Source organism: Xiphophorus hellerii, chromosome 20, assembly GCF_003331165.1.
Source record: "Xiphophorus hellerii strain 12219 chromosome 20, Xiphophorus_hellerii-4.1, whole genome shotgun sequence".
NCBI lineage: Eukaryota > Metazoa > Chordata > Actinopteri > Cyprinodontiformes > Poeciliidae > Xiphophorus > Xiphophorus hellerii.
The window spans coordinates 9082426-9094931 of record NC_045691.1 but is presented as its reverse complement, the minus strand read 5'-3'; the positions used below and the strand labels follow the sequence as shown (position 1 = coordinate 9094931).

Below are 12506 nucleotides of genomic sequence, written 5' to 3'. Positions count from 1 at the left end.
GTGTTTGTGTCTAAAGAGAAGGAAGCTACAAACTGATGCAAAAGTATGTGCAAATTCATTTAGTGTCTTGGATTGCATTAGTCCAGTTTGCTTTTTGACTCCGGTACAGAAACAAACAGTTGTCAATAATTAATAAGATATCACTACTCCATTAATTCACACTTATTTTTTCACTGAAGCAAAACAATGTTAAACTGAAAACAACATAAACTATATTTTATGTTATGTTGTTGCTGATTCTGTAACATCTTCAAAATGAATTTAAAAAACATGTAAACTAAAGTTTCCATTTATCTCTTCACTCTATTTTCTGTACATATTTAATGCAGTTCAGGATCTGGATCTTATCCATGCAGCCACTATTCCAGAGACAGAGCATTCTCCTTGATGTAACAGAGATAACCACCTGAGACACCTCATTGATTTGTTTAATTTTTCAAAATATCTGTTACAATCGCATTATTTTTTTAACATTTAGTCATTTAATTGCCTTTTTGTAAATGTATGGTATATATGAGACCCATTAGCTGCTGTACATAGTTTGCTGCTTACCACATAGAGTTGCTTCCATAGTAAAGCCCAGTCCTGAAGAGTTAATGTCACCTCAGTCACAATTGGATCTTCCAGAGGCACCACAGTCTCATGTGATCTGCACCGAAAAAGAAACACACATTTTATTAACAGGCAATTATTTCAACAGTAAACAAATAAGAGACAGATCTTTTGATGGGTTATTTTATTTTGATGTATATCAAACAACAGAAAAATAAACATATCACGCACATACTATCCTCATACATATTATGGATATATATATTCACAAATCAATATGTATACAGTTCAGGCAAAACCTTATACAATTCATATTTCTATATTGCATACTGTACATATACATAAACAGGAACATCTTGATTTATTGTATCATAATAAATTATTTTTACCTTAATTTAAAGTGAAAGTTGAGGGAACCAAAAGAGCACAGAAATGTGATTACATATTCTGCACTTAGACTATCCAGATGGTATCAAAAGATGATTATTGTTATCATTCAGGGTTTAACTAAAATATCAGCAGTGGAAAGGTAGGATGAAGATGATGTAATGCAAATGAGCCAGGATAATTATTCCAAAAAATGTAGAACTGGAGTTGAAGTGAAGGACACTTTACCAAAGAGCAGATAGGACAGAGTTCACGGAAATAAGCTTGAAAGGGGAAGAGTCACAGAGTTATGAACAGGTCTCAACAAATAATAACAGTATATTAAACAAAATGGTAAATAAAAATGTACTGAAAAATTTTGTAAGTTTATTGTACACAGTCTCAAGCACAAATTTTAAACCAACTATATTGTATATTAATTTGCTTCTAGTGATTCAGGTGGACTGGTGGGTGAAAAAAGAAAATGTTTCAACCATAAAAAATATATTTAAACCAGAGGAAGAAATGTGAAGTGTTGTTTTTGTGATGGAAACATTGGACAAAGAACCAGAGAGATGCCTCGTTCAACAGGTGACCGTCCAAGGTTTTTGTGGAATTTTTGTGTCTTAATAAAAACAAGAAAAATTTATTGAGCTACTGCACTTAAAAGGTCTGGGTGGAAGATTAAGACCTTCAGAAAGCTTGAAGAAATATTGACATGAAATACTGTGATGAGGAATATTTTTTTCTAAATAACCTTTAAGGAACTTAAACAGTAAAAGCTTAAGTAAAATAAATAATCAGAAAAAGAAAAAATCTTGCTTCACCTCTGAACATAACAAAATGATTCACATTTTATATTTTATTTTATGTTTTTATTTTCCTTTCTTCTTTGAAAAGGATGGCTGCCCAGAGGGTGAGATTGTTGGTTAAAACTGAAAGCTGACTCACAGTTTCAGGCTGGAAGTCAGAAATAATAATGCACCCTACTATTTATTTACCCTGCCATGGATGCCATGATTTTTCTCTTGCATTCTCATTCTTTTTCACCATGTATTCCCATTTCTCAGCCAGCTCACTCTTCTTCTGTTTCATAACTGATAAATTAATAGGAGCAATGTACCAGATTTGCTGATCTCCCAGCAGAGCAGCAGATGATAACTGCCTGCTGAGTTCACCCACATCAATTGTGTTTCAGGGTTTTTTCTCCTCTTCTATTCCTTATATTTTTCCTTCATTTCCCTTTTCCCTCATTCACTTCATGTTGCTCTTGTTTAAGGTTCTTTAGTTTTAACTTCACCTTTTTAGCCTAATATCTTTCTTTCTGTTGTATTGACGGCATGTACGATGAATCTGTTGCAGATCAACACCTTTATCCCTGAAGCATCTCTTTAAACACCTTCAGTGTTGTATAAAATTTGGAGAGGCAAGTTATCGTCATTTGGTTTATTCATTTTAAATAAGTACAGTTATTATTTAAGATTGTTTTTCTTTATTTGTTTTTTTAGCATTCACCCTGAAGTCACACCCAGCTCTTTTGAAGTGTAAAATTTAACAAGAAAAATAGCATCTTGTAAATAAATCATTGTAAAAAACGATACAACACTGTTTTGTGGCTGAATTAGGTCTGATAAGGATGGATCACCCTCATGCTGTGGCCTAGCCACCTCTAAACAGACCATAATACCCCTGTTAGCCCCATTTCAGTTAGCTCAAGTTTTGTATGCTCTCTCTTCTTCCTATTCCCATTTCATCTTCCATTTTCTCCTTGCAACACTCTTATCCAATAATTACTTTAGATTTTATTTTTACTTTTTGCCTTTGACTTCTTGATTCTGGTTTATTTTTATTCTCTTTTTTTCTGGAAATGTGCGTTCGAATTCCCTCTGATCAAGCATCGTTGCACATCTCACTTCTGATCCACAATTTCCGTCCTCCGGTAGTCTCAAGCCATCTTTGTCCCAGCTGGCTCTTCTTACATGTTGCCCTTCTGTTATCTCCAATCCAAATATTTAGCAATCTCATATTTACTTTCTGTATCTCTTCTTCAACTTTTTTAGAGATTAGAAGTGCTGTTGGCTATTTTCCTTTATTTGCCTAAAAATGTTTAAAACACACAGCTGCTCTTCCAACATTAAAAGCATTCAACCCTTTGACCCTTAATAACCCCCATGTGTTCCTTCACTTATCCAGTCATTGATCAATCTTTTACGTTTATAAACACTAAATGCATCTCATAATGACTTTGTTTTATTTATACATTCCAAGATGATATTCATGATTTATCTTGACTGCACAGTGGTGTAGTAGGTAGCACTGTTGTGTTGCAAAAAGAAGGTTCTGGGTTTGAATCCTGGCCTGGAGTTTTTTATGTTCTCACTGACTTCCTCCCACAGTCTAAAAACACTGCTGTAAGGTTACTGATCTTTGTAAATTGCCATTGGGTGTGAGTATGTGTGTTTTGTTTGTCCTGTGTGTCTCTGTGTTGCAGTATGATGGACTGGAGACCTGACAAGGCTGTACCCCACCTCTCATCCAGTGACAACTATATTTAGTCATCAGCCCCTCTGCAAAGATTAGTGGGCAAATTTATGGATGGATACATCATCGAGGTGCTTTTTGGAGAATTAAATCACAGACATAAATATAATTTATCAACATTTTCCTCAAATTTAGACTCATTCATCTTTCTTTATGGTCGATATAGAGCATGAGGCAAAAAAAATCTGGAGATCTAAATTTGATTTGCACTGTAAGTAACTGTAAGCCTTTCAAATACAACACTTCACATTTTCCTGCTGCTGTGGTCAAGCACACTCTGAATCCCACCTCCAGCTATAACAGCAGAAGTGAAAGCTCCTTCTGTCCAAATACTGTTCTCCAGATTCAAAATGTCCTCCAGGCCATTTTTAAGAACAGCTTCTATTTTATTACACAGATTGTCTCCAATAAAAACTAGTGTAACATTTATCCACTGGCCTTCACCTGACCCTTCAAACTAAAACTTCCTCCCCATATGGCCGTTTACACAACATTACTCATGTTGTGAGAATGGTCAGAGCAAGATTCAACTTATATTCCAGATTCAGCTCAGATAGCATCTGCTCTATATGGTTTTATTAGATTTTTTACTTTTTATGTTAACAGAAAAAAATGGTTAGCATATGAGTATTTTAATAGGGTTCATGTACCAATGTAGTATTTATGTAAGCCATATTCTTTGATGATGTTCCTCTAAAAGACAGTAAGGACTGTAGCCTGATTCATAGAGAAAGTGTCATTTTGTAAACTTCGAAATAAGTACAAAATAGGATTAATTGTATGTTGTAGAAATTATTTTGGTACTAACTAAGCTAAAGGTTTGGTCTGATTTAACTTCAGACAGTGAGAAAAAATGTGTTTATGTATTTTTATTCAGTGTATGCTGATATCTGGTTTCTACTGTACATGAGTACAACATGATTAACTTTTCAACAATTTTCTTACTGTACTTATATAGTTTTTAGGCTTATATCAACTAACACAAATCAAATATTGTAAACCTTTTTTGTCAATTGTATTTTTTATTTATTTTTTTTAAGATTTTGCTGATTCTAGTGGCCTTAATTTGAAAGTAGTTCGACAGGAAAGAGGGTAATGAGAGAGGGAGAAGACATGAGGCAAATGACACCAAGCTGGGAATCGAACCTGCGATCACCCCCACTGGGACTAAGTCCTCAATATGTGGGTCGTGCTTTGCCCCTGCACCACCACAGCACCCAATTGTATTTCCTTTAACTCTTGTAGAATTAAATCAATAACAACTGCATAAAATCTTTTAGTACTACACTAATCTTCCGACCCATCAACCTAGCTTTGAAAATACAACAACAAATTTTATAAAACATTTGGAGTTGCAGCATGACACAGTCAAACTGACAGGGCAAGTCCAACAGGTAGTGTGAAGCAGAGAGCTGCGACTGAAACGCAGGAGGTCTCCCTCCACCCAAACAGTGGGGAGAGTTGAAGAAGTTGGTCGGATGCAGTAGAGGAAACGTTGCCCTTTAACACGGTTGGCTCACCTTGGTTATCATTTTTATGTTGAGGCAGCAGGCAGTTGTCTGCTGCCTCAGACTTATTTCTGATTTCAAGGAGTAATCAGTAATCAATTTATATTTGGCATTACTAATCTTTACAAAGCTGCATTTGAGGTGTATTGCACTACTTAATACACCTCCAATGTGTATTATGCTTTTTTAAAACAATCTTACAATGTCTGTAAAAAGATACTCATAATGAAACCTGCCTCTAAAGTAATTATAAAGTGGAACAATTTATGTGGTTGTTGAATATCCATTTCTCATACACCTCAGTTGTCTTCACTTTCATATGCTGGAAGGTCTTTTTTTATTATTTCTAATTATTTCCCCCACTCCTATCACTGAATGTTAGCTGCTCCCAGCTAAAGTGTGAAAGCAGCATCCGAATGAATGTGGCTGTTGTCTAATCAGTTTTTCTCCTCGAGATGAATTCAGAGGACACGAAGGTCCTCAGAGACGACCGTTAGGAAATAATTTTCATATAATGGAACTATAGAGACCAAGCCAAGATTACATAGTGTAAATTTAAACAAAAAGAAATACCACGGGGACAGCCAATTATGAAGTACTTTTCACTAAAAATGCTCATATTTGGTGGATAGGCTACATTCCCAGCTTCTAAAATTTAGAAAGTACTCTGTAACTCTCAGTATTCTTCAGCACTTATTTACTCTGGAGGTTAGTTTGAAAGAGGAAGCAAAGGATTCCTTATTTCCACTTAATTTGCTATCTGTCTTTAATTATGTAAAAAACGATATCATGTAAATTGGCATTGATTTTACCACTGGCTAATAGGACTTTTTTTCTCTTAAACAAGCTTTTGCAGTCATTATGCAAATGTATTCAAACATGCCACATTTACCATTAAAAAAGTGTTTTGTTCTATTCAGGAAAAGGGTCTTTAAGCAACCCATTGTAAGAAAAAAAAATACTGAATAACATTTTAAATGTCTTACAGAACAACACGTACACTGTAGACACAAGTGAGTTAGTTCCGCATTTTTTTGCATAATCACATCAGTGCTGCTGTGAGTTAAAGATGTTATTATTCAGTTTGGTGCAAAAGTGTTTTGTACTTTGTTTGCTAAAATTATCCACTATGGAAAAGGAAACAGGGGGTGTCTGACTAAAACATCGAAAAACAAAAGTATTTGATGCTAACAAGAAATTTAATGAGGTTGTTTCCTTCTGTGCTCTGATCTTACCATGGTGTAAGGCTGAATCATGTGGAGAGAAAAAGGAACTAAGACAGAGTAACATCCACATTTTATTAGCAGACTGAATAATTAGGCCAACCTTTATCAGTATTATTGTGGTAAAAATGTTCAGTGAGGGGGTTATAAACAAGACATTCAAGGGCTAGATTTTTATTAAACAGTAGGTTTGAAGGCCAGCTTTTGATTTGCAGAAGTCTAATTATTATAGCCAGTTTAATTTATTAAAATTTTTATTGACAAGAGCTATGCTTTCTACCCTGCTTCTTTATTTAGCTCAAGTTTCTGATTAAACTACTTGTGAGTCACAGTCAATTAATTTTTAGTATTAATAAAATGTTCAAAACTAAAATACATTCTAAAGATAATTTAATTTAAAAATAATTTTTCAAAGTTATAAGAACTTTAGGAGACAGAGACCACAGTGAACAACCAGATGGATTAGTTTACAGCTACATGATGATACTGACGTTAGGCTCAAACATTGCAAAACAAATTCAGCAGTTCATAAACTCCATGAACATTTTTGTTCCAGTTAAAAAGCAGCTTTATAATTAGGACTTTGGGGATAAACTGATTCCTCTATCTATAACTTTGACAATGTCTGTTTTATAGTTCAACTAAACTATGGTGTTCTCTGATGAACTTTGACTCTGAAAATCTTGAGATGTTTTCAGTTACTTTACAAAATTCCTAGGAAAGAGGACTTGATTCAGATTTAGGATTATCTTAGATATGATCATCTACTTTCAGTCAATTTATCACAGGTGTTTCAGTAATTACAATCTTACTGTTAAAGATCCAAGTGTGTATTCTATAATAAAATTCTCTAAATCTACAGTTATTAGCCAGTGAGCTTCCCAGGGATCTGTATTAAATTGCCTAGTGTGCTTTTTCGCTTTTTTGTACAAAGCACATTTGGTTCTGAATAACAAATAAAAATAATTACAATAGATTTCTTCTGAAAAAATTAACAAGCTTCACAGTGGTAGTTGAAAAAGTAAAAATATTTATCAAAATCAGTCAAAAGAACACAAAGAGGCAACACAACACAAATGCTACAACCTAAAGACAAGTTCCAGTCTCCCATATTTCTGAACTCACCCCCTGTTGGTAACAATGGCTTTCTTCAAGTGAATGTAGCTGGCAGGAAAAACTCCCTGTGAAACAGAAAAACACTGCATAAGTAGAAGTTAGAACTAAACTACAATCAGCTTTTTTTTGAAGAGCTGCATACAGTCATATTCAACATAACCATCCCATTTACATATAGTAAACAGCACATTTTTATCAAGCCCAAGGCATTGTTCTATCTTACAATAATATGACAGATTTGCAGGAAATATATTCAGCAGAGTTTTTTATACTAGATTTTTCACAGTGCTTCCAGTTGTGCTGACAGAACAAGCTTAAAACATCCAGAGAAAAGACAACCTGCCATGTATATCACGGCTATACAACGTGGAACATCTTAGAGAAGCACTGGTAAATTATTCATAAAAGATGCTGAAAGTTAAAATAGAAGCTTCAAACTTACAGACCGTGTGTTTAGTTTCTTTTAAAATACCAGCACTGCTTTCTATAAACATGATTTTCCTAAATCTTGATCTCACATATAAAAGTGGAGTTTTTGTTTATGATGTTTGTTTTATGTAAATGTGCGCTCTTGTAAGCAAAGTAATAGACAGATTCATTAATATTTCACTGCACTGGTTTACAATTTCCATTAAACAAAAAAATGTTCAACTAATTTATCTCTAAACTTAAAAATAAAGCAGAGAATAATTTTCCACTGTCTTTTATTACAACCCAAAAGTTGAACATGGCAAAATTAAGCTGAAAAATAGATTCATGCATTTTTTAAAGTTTTTGAAGTAGAGCTGCAGGGCTTTTTATGGTCCCTTGAATTTATTAGAAGTTTTTCATAAATGTTTTAGACAGTTTTCTGTAAAATTTAGAGAAAATCCATGATGATATGAACAGATGAGGAGTGATGAAAGTGACCCAGATTACAATGTGTGTATAGCAGATTCAGAAAGTATCATATCAAGTTTCTGGAAATGCCGTTTTAATAAAAATATCCTTATTTCAAGCTGCTACACCTACTCAAAATAAAAACTAATCTGAAATTAGCATCCATGCAAAATAAATAAAATACTCAAACCAGGTATTGGGAGATTGTTCTCTGATTTGCTCAAATGAAGTCAGTCTGACAGGAACCCCCAGCATCCCATATTAGTGGCATTAGAACAGAAACCATTCCCTTATAATTCTGAGTTGTTATTTTCAAGAAAAACTATATCTAAACCAATAATGTAACCACCTCCATTCACGGGTTTAACCCAAAAAAGATAATGTTGCATTAAACAGTGTGTTATTCAAATAGTTTCAAGTCTGCTGCTCTCTGATAACCTTTTTTTAAAAAGGGTGTACTATAATTTAACTAATTAGAAATTTTGTAATATAAAAGCATATCAAAAGTAACTGGGTATCACTTTCATAAAGGATGATTGTGACTGCAGGGGGAAAACTGGCTGCAGTAGGAGAAGCTGACATCTTATAAGGAAAGGCTTCAGACTTCACGTTTCACACTGAAAGATACATTGTTTTATACCATAAACATGAGGGAGTTTTTGTTTTTAAGCAGTTTGGAGGGACAGTGACACATTATCATCAAGCATAACAACACTGAATAACATTTCAGCAGCATCTTTTCTCTTATAAACAATGTGATTTCTTGCTTGTGTGTCAAATTACTTCTGCCTGTCTGTATACCTGTCTTTTGACTTTTTATTCATACAATAAAAACACAAGTGCCCAACTCTGTTCAGCTTTTTTTTTTGAAGACTGAAACAACAGAACTAAACTTATCCTAAACACACAAACAGGAGAATGAACACATGTGTTTCTTCAAGACCTTTAACTAAGATCTGTTGAGAGCTGAAGGCGTTCTGAATGCAGTGACCTGTAAACTACCACCTACTGTCACAGCTAACTAGGCAGAGACAAGAACAAGATGTCATGTATGTATGTGTGCATGAGAGGTCGTGTTGTGCTATTCCTAATTTAGCTGATGGTGTCAAAACACCAAGTCAGTCAGAAAAGGTCAACCCGATACAGAGAGAAAATGAAAAGAGAAAAATACAAGAGAGGGTAAAAAAGAATCATAATAAAGTATATATAGAGAGAGAGAAGAACAGTGGAAGTAAAAGAGAAACTTAGAAAATAAATGACAAATCAGGCTGAAAATGTCATCCACCCACAAATAATCCTGTCTCCCTCTGGACTCTTTGCTGCAAATACCTTATTGTCACCTTGTGTTGACTTGTTTTAAGTGCCTTTTAGAGGCCAAGCATTATCTTGAGCCTAAAATATCCCACATATCATATAATAAATGTCTTACAAAAAGAAAGCAAGCAAAGAAACACAAATTTAGAGACAAAGAGTTACACATTTCAAAACACTTAATGGCTGAATATATCAAATTGACAAACAAATTATTACTTTTGTTTTTGCTGTCAGTCATATGTTAAATTGCATAGAAATTACACATTTGAATATTCCACCTACCATTAGTGTAAACGTAGGCATGACGTTATTTATGAGCAGTTCAGTCTTAGTATGTTGATTGTTACTGATGCTGCTATTGCTTGAACAATACTTCGAAATTTGAGTCAAACTACATAGTTTTTGAAGAATCATTGCATTTTTCATTATTACAGTATTTCGAAAACAGTTAAATACTGTAATGATTACATTACTGTACTATAAAGTTCCAATGCTGCTAAGACCCATGAGCTCCAAGCCCCTTTCTTGCAATATGAAATCAGTGTTTCAAATTGAATTTTAACATATATTTTTGAAAGAGCATTGATGTTCATCCTGCAGTGTCCCCAGGAAGCAGACAGGGATGAGTTTAAAAATATGCAGAAAGAGCTTTTTTCATACTGTATAGGCCATGCTGATAGATTTTCTTTAATCCTATAAGTGAGAAGAGAGTGAAATTTTAATCCTATAAGTGAGAAGAGAGTGAAATACTGAGAATACTTTTCCAGGTAAGAGAAGGGATATCAAAACCAGACTAAAATTATATAAAAACGCATAAAGTGAAGAACATGAGAGAATTAGGACTGTTTGGTATAAAAAGTAAGCTTTTAATGTTTGTTGAAAGCAATTATGATGTCATGAGGGGTCAGTAGAGCAGTTAATCATCAAGCACTCTGCAGATGTTCATATCGAAGCTGAAAATAAAAAAAAATCTGTTACCTCATGTTTGTGTCCAAATGTCAACATTATCTAATCTCTTCAGTTTGTAAAATATTTGTCCTGATTGATCTTAGATCAATCCAGTCTGTTCTTACTCACTTTAAAAACAGATTATTTACCGGCTTCACTCAGTTTTTCCTACAATCATTATTATCACCTTTTATTTGATTAAACAGATCTGCTCCCCTCTTTAACGGTTCAGCACAGTAATTGCCCTCTATTGTTTCATTGTCATCACACCTGCCGATATGTTTGGGATAATCTGCATTTCATTGTGCTCCATTCATCTCTAAAACAAACTGAAAGCAACCACAGCTGTGCTTCACCCATACTTTTGCCTTCCTGATTTGTCCCTCTTTTGTCCCAGAGGAGGCAATCTCCACTAATCGTGACATATCCCTTCATTCTCTTCCATTATGCGCTCTTCTGTTCTTTCCAACTCTGCTCATTGTTTCAAGAGAGAATTGTGTAGCTTCCCCTCTACAGCTTCATGCAGCATCAGAATAAAATCTGGGATGTAATTTAGCATGGCACTTTTGGATGACAAAATAACTTTGATATTACATCACAACCACCAGTTCTAAGCTTTAGTTAAAACAAAACTAATTGGAAACACATAGAGAACAACAAAGAAAAGAGAGATAAATTTGCACAGGATTATATGTAGCTAAATTTGACAGATATATGTGTGTTTTGTTAAATGGTTCTAGCATTACATTGGCTTTGTAAGCTCCAGTTAACCCAGGGTTTGATGGAGCAAGAGTGTCCAGAAACTCAACAAAAAAAAAATACAGAAACAAAAAATAATTTTTTAAGTTTAAGTTCTTTTTAAGTACACAATGTTTAATTCAAATTATTATATATCCTTTAATATATATGTGTAAAGTTGTAAAATAAATCTTAAAGAAGGCTTCCCTTTCTATGGCCTCAATGCTGAGGCTAATCCAAACACTGATGAAACTCAACATGGAAAGTTCTCTGCAGTGCAGAGGATTAGGGATGACTCAGAATAAGAAGGCATTTCTTCAGGGAGACACAGCGATTCGTTTTAACTAGCACACCCATTGTAAAGAAACCAGGTGATTAAGATGGAACTAACAGGATTGAGCTGATGCCTTTATGCTGAGGAAAAGGGGTAACAAAACAGACAAACTCAATCGCATTAAGGCACACAATCACACCGTACAACAACAGGATGAAAGCATAAGAATGCATAATGTAGCATGCATATTTTTGCATGTAAGGAAGCATTGTAATGCACAAAACATACATAGAAAGGATGTTTTGTTGAAATAAATGTATCCAAATTGGGATCATGTCACGTTGAAGCTCATCACAACAGAGGAATAAGACCTGCAAGCTTCTTGGCCAGTATTTATGTTTCTCTCTCACAGCCGCATTTCTCCAGATGTTGTTTCTGGAGCGTGAAATAAACCTGTACATTAAAAACAAACCGAGTGCTTCCTGTTATGCTCCTTTTAAATTCTTGCTAGGATTGTAGCAGCCTTCCCAATCATCTTCTAAGTCAGTGCAAGGACATCGCTAGTCTGTGAAATCTCCAGTCCAATAGAGGTCGTCTTCCACTCTTGAATATATATTCATCAATTGTACTGACAGTGTATGTCTGTACTGTTTGCATCTATATGCGAATAGTTTTGATGAGGCCTGTCATAGAAGATACAAGCTAATCATGAGGTCCCTCTCTCTGAATTTATTAAACTCAACACAAGTTGAGAATAACTCAATAATTTTATCTGCGTGGATGTCTTCATCCACGCAGATAAAAAAGTGCCACACAAACATGTTCCATGAAAGTCAAATTACATTCATGTAATTTAATATTACATGAATAATAATATTCAATTACATGAATATTGTAATTGAGTCATTGAATAAAAGCAAACTATATTCTTCAGTAATAGGCCACATTACTTTGTTTTATACCACATTAGTACAGTTCCAGCTAACTGCCGATGCAGATTTTTGAAGCTGCAAATCTCACATTAGTGCTGCTGTATGTCTGGTGAGG

General features: G+C 34.4%; 1 protein-coding gene across 1 annotated transcript in view; it reads right to left on the bottom strand.

Annotated features, from left to right (window-relative positions):
- Window positions 1-12506, bottom strand: part of LOC116710117 (dedicator of cytokinesis protein 3-like) — a 152750-nt gene that overhangs the window by 68734 nt on the left and 71510 nt on the right. Inside the window, 2 exon segments of the mRNA XM_032548946.1 lie at window positions 553-649; window positions 7316-7371. Coding sequence (XP_032404837.1) covers window positions 553-649; window positions 7316-7371 — 153 coding nt within the window.